The sequence below is a fragment of the Aspergillus aculeatus genome, assembly GCF_001890905.1.
Source record: "Aspergillus aculeatus ATCC 16872 unplaced genomic scaffold ASPACscaffold_3, whole genome shotgun sequence".
NCBI lineage: Eukaryota > Fungi > Ascomycota > Eurotiomycetes > Eurotiales > Aspergillaceae > Aspergillus > Aspergillus aculeatus.
In genome coordinates, this window is record NW_017962978.1 from 1,507,226 (window position 1) to 1,515,886 (window position 8,661).

At 49.2% G+C, this 8,661-nt stretch overlaps 2 protein-coding genes across 2 annotated transcripts; one reads left to right on the plus strand and one right to left on the minus strand.

The window, feature by feature from the left end:
* Positions 1–1,797: 1,797 nt before the first annotated feature.
* On the plus strand, positions 1,798–3,559 carry phzA (putative serine/threonine protein phosphatase; the record flags this gene model as incomplete). The annotated part of the gene is made up of 3 exons (XM_020202355.1): positions 1,798–3,165; positions 3,231–3,383; positions 3,530–3,559. 3 exons carry the CDS (start codon positions 1,798–1,800, stop codon positions 3,557–3,559), a joined length of 1,551 nt encoding a protein of 516 aa, XP_020059390.1.
* A 2,841-nt stretch (positions 3,560–6,400) lies between these two features.
* Positions 6,401–7,714, minus strand: ASPACDRAFT_50461 (G1/S-specific cyclin; the record flags this gene model as incomplete). The annotated part of the gene is made up of 2 exons (XM_020202356.1): positions 6,401–7,444; positions 7,502–7,714. 2 exons carry the CDS (start codon positions 7,712–7,714, stop codon positions 6,401–6,403), a joined length of 1,257 nt encoding a protein of 418 aa, XP_020059391.1.
* Positions 7,715–8,661: the final 947 nt, after the last annotated feature.

The window sequence follows — 8,661 nt, forward strand, 5'->3', positions numbered from 1 at the left end:
GGAACGAAGCCAAGGCCTTGGAGGGGTGGACGCGGTGGGAAGAGATCAACCATGTGCCTTTTACGTAGAGCAGCAGTGTTCAAGTTCGATAAGTGCTCTAGATCTCATGAGAAGTTTGTTGGGATCGAGGAGAATGAAATAGTTATAATGTCATCGACGATCTCACCGTAGTGACCAGTGTTATAAATAAGTCGGATGGGGACTCAGACAGTCTGGATCGAAGTAAGATTTGACCTGAGGCGATAAGATTGTGTGGACAGTGACAAAAGACCCCCACACCATCATCCACAATTAAGAACAAATCAGCATCAGCATCAGCATCATCAGCATCATCATACCTGAGTGTATGAGTGTATGCTATAATAAGCAGGCGGTTCCTCATACCGTACTTTCACTACCACAAGTACCAGTTCTGCTGAAGCATTTATCCGCCATCCATCTATCTATCCATCCATCCACCCACCCACCATCCAGGCAGCTCCATTCCTGTTCCTCAGGCAACTTACTTGCTACAAAAGCTCTCTGGCTTAAGCTTCCCCGTTCCGGGCCGACCGATTAATCCGGACATGCCACACCCGTTGTTGGCTGCAGGATTCGAGACCAAAAGCGAACTGAACCGAGCTGTTAACGTACTGTACTAAGTACAGTACAAAGTAGTAGACTAACTGAGTGGAAAAGTCAGGCCTGGGTCTTGAGGCGAGAACTTACACTCTTCACTAGGCTAAGGCTAACCTAACCAACTAGTCTACAAGTAAAGTAAGTTCACTCCAGCCTTCTCTTTCCACACCGTTAGTTAAGTTACCTAGTAATTCTTTTTCTCTGTTTCTCTTTTTCTTCTCTTCGCCTTCTTCTTCTTCTTCCTTCACCACCACCAACAAGCTACTATTACACTATCATCATCGGTATTGATCCTTCCAGTAGCTCAGGTGTCTCAACCTTATCCTCTGTGGCTTGTGTGTGAGAGTGAGTATTTTGATCTGGTCTGGTTTTCCCCCCATTCTTTCCACTGCCACACCCACCCCCCCGTCGTGATGACGCATCTTTGCCCGTTTCCACAACTCTTATCATTTTCCCCTCCCACATCTTCTACTACACCCGCCCCCCGTCAGAAACAGATCACAGATTCCCCCCCCCCAAACTTTACCTAAATTCTCCGTTTGAACATCTTACCTACTACCTACCGCCTATCTCCACATGCAACCCTTTCCCCCAGGTTTCTAGTGTCTCTCTCGAATGCATATTGCCATGAACTAGTGTTCATTTTTGTCTTGCATCTTCCCGCCGCCCCGTCATTGCCCTTTCGTCCTCCCCTCCTAACTCCTAACGGTCGCGAATTAGGAGCTTCCTCGGCGAATCGGAGCTTATCCTTCCGACGACTAGCTCTCGGTGGCTGATGCTTTCGTCTCCCCCAAACTCGATGTCCATCCATTCCTGCCTTTAATTCCTTCTGCGCCATTAATCGAACTCGACTCCCCTTTTCCTTCGCGTCACCTCGAAGGGCTGGATCCCTTATCCCGTACCAAACATCGATCGTGCCCGGTTTCCGACTACTGCTTCCCATCGCCGTGTCTTGTGGTCATCAACTGCCCTCGTGACAATTTACTGACCTGTCGACTCCACCATCAGCGAAAGATTTTCCTCTTCCTTATAACTCCCAAACCTACCCTCGGAGGTATACTTGGCCAAGACACCTGCTAGCATTCCAGCACCTAGCAGGGCTTGGTGCTCCTCTGCTGAATCCCCATCCATCGTCGGGCGTCTGAGATTGAGCTTGGCAGATATTTTGCCGTTGCAGTAATGGGTCAATCGCATTCCAAGGGCAATAATGGCCCTGGCGATTCTTTGCAATCGTATCCATCCTTTTCTCGCTCTGACACCAAAGAATCCATTCGCTCCCTTCGTGGCTCGATCCGCTCTAAGATTCGTAGCAGCGACAGTCCCCGCGCCTCCACATCTGCTCTGTATCAGACGGAAAGCCAGACCGATAAGTCGGATGCTGGCTCGATCAAATCCGCGGCAAGTAGGCGCAGCTCTACCAACCTGAGCGCTCCTCAGTCCCCTGCTGCTGACGATGCCGCTTCAAAAACCGACTCATTGGAACCTCCTCCATCGCCGTCCCTGTCGACCAGTCTGCAAAGAGGCCATAAAGATGTGAACGCGATGCAGCAGAGTGGGGAGGTTGACCTCGTGTCAGACGCTCCCCCGACCGGTGTTGCCCCCAAGGGCCCTTCTACACAGAAAGTTGGCGAATCGATTCTCATCAAGAGGGAGAACCAGCTGAACCCGATTCTGGACTTCATCATGAACACCCCGATGAACAACGAAACATCCTCATCGCCGGGAATGGGAATGGGTGCTTTGAAGTCGATCGACCTGGATGACATGATCTCACGACTCCTGGATGCTGGCTACTCGACCAAGGTTACCAAGACCGTTTGCTTGAAGAATGCAGAGATCGTGGCCATTTGCAGCGCCGCACGGGAACTCTTCCTCTCCCAGCCCGCTCTTCTGGAGCTGTCGGCCCCCGTCAAGATTGTCGGAGATGTCCATGGTCAGTACACCGATCTCATTAGGCTGTTCGAGATGTGTGGGTTCCCCCCGGCCTCAAACTACCTCTTTCTGGGTGACTATGTGGATCGTGGAAAGCAGAGCTTGGAAACAATTCTGCTTTTGCTCTGCTATAAGCTCAAGTACCCCGAGAACTTCTTCCTCCTGCGTGGCAACCACGAGTGTGCCAACGTCACTCGCGTGTATGGATTTTATGACGAGTGCAAACGGCGTTGCAACATCAAGACTTGGAAAACATTCATCGATACTTTCAACTGCCTCCCAATTGCTGCGATCGTTGCTGGCAAGATCTTCTGTGTCCATGGTGGTCTGTCGCCGAGTCTTTCCCATATGGATGACATCCGAGGTATCGCCCGCCCGACCGACGTACCGGACTATGGACTGCTGAACGATCTTCTGTGGAGTGATCCAGCAGACATGGAGGAAGACTGGGAACCGAGCGAGCGTGGTGTCAGCTACTGCTTCGGCAAGCAGGTCATCATGAATTTCCTGCAACGGCATGACTTTGATTTGGTGTGTCGAGCGCACATGGTGGTCGAGGACGGCTATGAATTCTATCAGGACCGTATTCTGGTTACTGTCTTCTCTGCGCCTAACGTGAGTATATTTCGAAGTCTATTTGTGTCAATGCTTTTCATGATACTGACTGTCTCTGGATTTAGTATTGCGGTGAATTCGATAACTGGGGAGCCATCATGTCTGTTTCAGGTGAACTACTGTGTAGCTTCGAACTCTTGAAACCGTTGGATTCCACGGCCTTGAAGAACCATATTAAGAAGGGCCGGAACAAGCGGAACAGCATGCTCAGCAGTCCTGTAAGTCGTCCCTTGCTTGTTCGTTTGTTCTCGCCAAGCCCAGAAACTACACCCTTGTGTAACAATGCCGAGGCATCTGTACCTTGGACGATACTTGCTTCTTCTGCACTGGTACGTTGACTCGATTACAATGCTAACGTCTGCAGCCTGCAATTGTCTCGGCACAAAGCTACTAGAGGTCCTGGTAATTGCATGCCAAGCGATCATCATCCGCCATATGTCACCATCAAGATACCCGGACCCTACACCACGAAAACTGACCAGTGCCCATCATTCGCTATCGGCAGTGCAGCCTTTGGCCACCGGCTGGGCTAGCACAGTATCACCGCCAATTCGGCAGGTGCGCCACAGTTATCCCGCCGACATTCGGGCGCCAGCCTGAGGAACCCCACTGCAGTGCAGTGATCCTGGCTCTACCGACTCATTTCTCTCTCCATTCATCCGATCCTCGGCTTGGCAGATGTCGGATATGCCAGGCTCGTCATCTTTCATGTTACTCAGAATCGACAGCATAGCGAGCCGATGCTCCGAAACACGCGTCCTTGACAGACAGACAGACCTTAGACTGTCCATACATGGTCCAACAGACCGTACGGTCGTTCCACAACTGCCAATACTCATTTGCTTGAAGAGAGGGGGATTTTCATGACTCCAGAACGAAAACAAGGAAGAAGATGAAGACGATGCGAGAATCGCCCTTTTGTTTTTCAATTCCTTGCTATGATAAATCACGGTTCACCCATCATCATCATCATCCATCATCCATCACCACGCTTGAACACTGCAACGAGACTTTTGATGCGTCACGATATGTATGCCGTATTCAGCCGAAATCAGCGGGTTCTGGGTCTCTTTATTCTAAGTTTTCTTGTTGCCGTTTTTCTTCTTTTTCTTTTGTTGTTGCATGAAACATGGTCCGATCGATCTTCTCTGACCAATCGGGTTCTGGTAGATATTTAAAGGGAAATTACAACTGGCGTTCTATGAATTGGCTGGTCTTGAGTTCTGCCACTTTTTATTTCTGTAGTATTCGTCCTTTTTCCCAGCGTTGAACTATTCGAGGTTGCGGCCCGGATGTATGTATGTATGTCTGTCTGTATGTACATCGCAGAATACAGTCGATTCGACAGTTGCCACTGAAGCATCACCTTGGGACCTATAAGTATGTCCGCTGTGCGTACTCGTAGTAAAGTCGAGGCAAGGGGTGAATGGGACGGAGCGGGCAGCGAAGATTCTCGATTACTTTGTTGCTTATGTGTATGTGCAAACAGTGTTGTACTGTATGTACTTTGGAGCTTCTGTACTCCACTATTACAAAGTCATCGTCGTAGCATGTACATATCAAGTCAAATCGTCACGGTGGAGTGGTCATTCTATGGGTACTGACTGTACTTGATGGGTTTGCAGTTGTGTTGGTTTGTCTTGCCAGACCATCGTGTATTGCCTCGGGCCGGGGGTTCTCAGATGTCAATATCGCTTCGTTTCCATCCCACCCTCGGTTCCGCACATGTCAAGTGAGCCATGTAGCGATGATGGTTGATCTCGGTACCTGACTTCTTTCTAACTGCTCTAGTTGATGTAGTAGGGATAGTCGGTAGCCTGTTTTGTTTTTGTCCACGGGGGATCTCTTGATAGAATTATCGGAGGTGGAGAATGGGAGGTAAGAGCTTTTGACCACCATTTACCGGCGTTGGCATTTCCAGAGAAGGCCCGGGAAAGGGAAGAGGGAGCGGGAGGGGAGACCACAGCGGGCTGGATACACGGACGACCTTGCCAACGCACAAAAACAACAGGCATAGCAATGCCATACCAGACAAACATAGTGCAAGTACAGGATGTGGAGAGTACCAGACGAGAGGGAAAGCAAGTCCATACTTGCGCTCGATGAAGGGGGCCAATAACCACGGGAAATGAGTCTACGAGCTCAGCTTGATTATTCGTATGGAAAATGATCATGTATATGTAGTATGTATAGAAGATTTCCATTCGAGATACCACGCGCAAAGACACGAAAGGCACAAAAAAAAGGGAAAGGTATTCGATGGGAAGCGGAAGCGATTTTTCCGTCAAATAAATCTGTTTCCATCTAGCCACTCTTCTTCTTTTTCTCTCTTGTTGTCTTATTTGCTAGTATGTTCTGCAGCTAGTCTGTGGGGGAGTGTGTAGAGTGTATGGTGTAGGTAAAAGGTGCAAGCAAGGGTATTTGGGAGTTATGTGTAGAAAGGGCAAGCAGTCGCCCCCAAAGCATTTCAAAGCACAAAAACTATGGGGTAGTGGGGGTGGTTTGTTTTTGGATTTCGCGAACTCCCTTGTCTTGTGGTTTTTTTTATTGTTGTATATGATGTGTATATTTGGGTGTCTGGTTTGTTTTGCACTTGACAGGGAGCTCTTTTCTGCTTTTTTTTTCTGTTGGAAAGGGGCCTCTTTCCTTCATCCAGCGACATCACAAAAAGAAAGCGGATGGTTATGCTAACAAAAGCATGGACACGATCCCGCCCGAATGAGGAAGAGAGGTCAGAGCTTGAGCCACATTAATGTTCTTTACGAGTGACAAATGTAAAGTGGGGGGGAATGAAGCAAAGAGGAAAAGCACAACAGTGTCGAGCCCCGCAACTGCAGAGAATCAATGATCTGCGTTGCTAAACTGGGTCTTCGAGGCGGGGGAATAGAAAGAAAACACAGTGAAATGCAAATAAATTTCAACAGCTCGCGCTTGCAATGCTAGTTATAGAAGAGGATGACAAACGAGCTAGATGCAACTTGGGAGACCCAAGAGATGGTATGCGAAGAAAGATGGGTATGCAATTTTTTAGACACGGAACAAAGGAAGAGGATAGTGGAGAGAGATAAAAGAAAAAACGATAATCCTTCTCAGCAGATTGATTGTGGTCGGATCGAGGATAGATCGTAAACCAGAGACGGCAAATATGGCACAAGGCACAAGGCACATTGATTCTAGGTATCGAGCGAGGTGATGATATACTATTTGACGGAGATTGTTTTCAGCCAGGTCAAGTTCAGTAGCCGGTGCTGAACGACATTTGAGGCTGGAGATATTGTTGTTGATATGTAGCCTCCTGCGCGTAGCTAGGAGCACCCGTGTATGGTACACTAGGGGAGGGGGTGGGTGATGGTGAGCAGGCACTAGTGCCAGCTACTCCTTTGGCAAAGGTAGGATTACCACCGTTGGCGAAGACTTCGTTTTCAGGAGTAATTGGCGGTGTGATGTAGCCGTGAGCCATAGTGGATGATTGCGGGGCCTTCTGGGGCGTAGCAAGACCAATCTCTCCTTCATAGGGTTTAGACTCGGCCGGAACAACATCGGAGGGCGGGCTAGGGGGCGTGTAGCTCGCGACGGAGGCCTGGCGGGCGAGGAATTGCTCCAGGATCTTCGACACCCGCGAGTAGTGGGCCGACGAGTATTTTCTAGAGAGCACCTGCGAGGGCTGGTGTAATTGCTGAGACAATCCCACTAGGGTCATAGAGTCGTATTGAGAAGCCCACTCAGTGTGACGAGGCTGAGTTCGGTTCAGGATGCACCGTGCAAGAGCCAAGGAGGCTCTGGCTAGATCGGAAGAAGGCTTGGAGACAAATTCCCGGTGGAACAGGGAGATTTCCGCGATGTAGAGAGACAGGTGCTCAACCTCTGCGTCATAAGGGCAATCCATGACAGCCATTTGCAGGAAGTTGTCGACCGTGGGATGACCGATGGTCCAGCCCAAAGTCTGCAGCACATGCCACTCCATCTGAATGAACATGTCGTCGTCGTAAAGCGAGCAACACATCGACTTGAGCTCCTTGATGGTCGGAACACGATCCTTCTTGTCACCATACTTGGCAGCTATGAGCAAAGCCGCACACCCGACCAATTGGTAGTGCCTCTTGTAGACAACACGTTTCGAGCAGTATCGGTCGAGCAAGTTGATGGTCAGGAAGAGAGTAGACGGTAGCAGCTGAAAGGCGGTATGGGCTTCAATCAGGAAATCGAGCAGGTAGGGACGCATGAACCATTGAATCTCGGTTTGGATATCGATCGACTCAACGTCAGGGAGGGTGGCAGTCTGTTAACGGTCAAAATTAGCCACAATCGCTCCACAACCAATCAAGTTACAACTAACATCCATGTGCAGCATGTGCGCCAGAATGTCATCACGGAACTCTTCGCTAGTAATCTTGGAAAGTTCATCCGCAATGGCATACTGACGCTCTCGAGCAATCAGTCTCGCATGCTCCTTTGGTTCCATGCGAGGGGCCGGGAAGTCGTCATACGACTCCACAAAGAATGTATCGCAAGGCTGATAGCTAGAGGCAGGACGCTTTTGATAGGCCATGTTGTCGGACTGGTGGTGATGATAACGATCCGAATGATTAGTGTAAAGAGTGGATCTGATAGATGGTGTTGTCTATCAGGGAACGACGGAGTTCAGAGAGTGACAGTCGCCGAATTAAGTGTGGGGATTAATGAACGGAATTAGTTGGAAATATTAGAAACTGTCCAGTAAGATGACGATAGTCCGAGCACTGGAAAGGGAAAGGATAGCCAGACAGCTGGTGGAAAGCCTTTTTTTTGAGTGGCCGGAGCTAGATGAAGTTAAAATTAGTATACGTGAGATTAAGATTAGAAAAGAGAGATAATGACAAAAAGAACGACGGCAGGGTGAAAAAGAGTGTGATGCAAGAAAGAGAGAAGTAAAAGGAAATATAAGATGTTAAAGAAAGGCTTGTAGTTGAGAAAGGAAGGCCCAAGGAGGGAAGAAGAGAGAGAAAGGTCGAGGGTGAAAAGGGGGACTCCCTGGGGATAAAAAGGTACTAACCCAGATAGAAGGCCTTCGGGCAGAGGGCACGATGCAACCCTTACCGTGACGGCGTGTCTGGCATCTAGGCAGGGCCAAGACGCAAGAATGACCCGGCGAGATGAACTCTGGAGGATACCAATTCAAAAGACGAAGTGCGACTGAACGCCTTCGCCCTAGGAACCGGTTCTTGGACTGGCAAGCCTATGGGCACTCCGGAATGTGGAAACAGGAGTACAGGCACGAACCCTGTGAAGGGGTGGGGAGATCGTCAGGGGGGGAATCGAGGTGCAATGAGAATGATCACAACGTACAGTCGGCAATCCAGTATCCTTTCGAACGTTCTTGTGCAGGACAGGAATGAAGTTGTGAGATGCGAAAAGCGCTAGAAAGCCAAAATCCACATTGAAAGGAGTGAGGCTATATCGAGGCAAAAAGCGAAAATTAATCAAGAAAAAGACAATTGTTTCCTAGCAAGGAGAAGG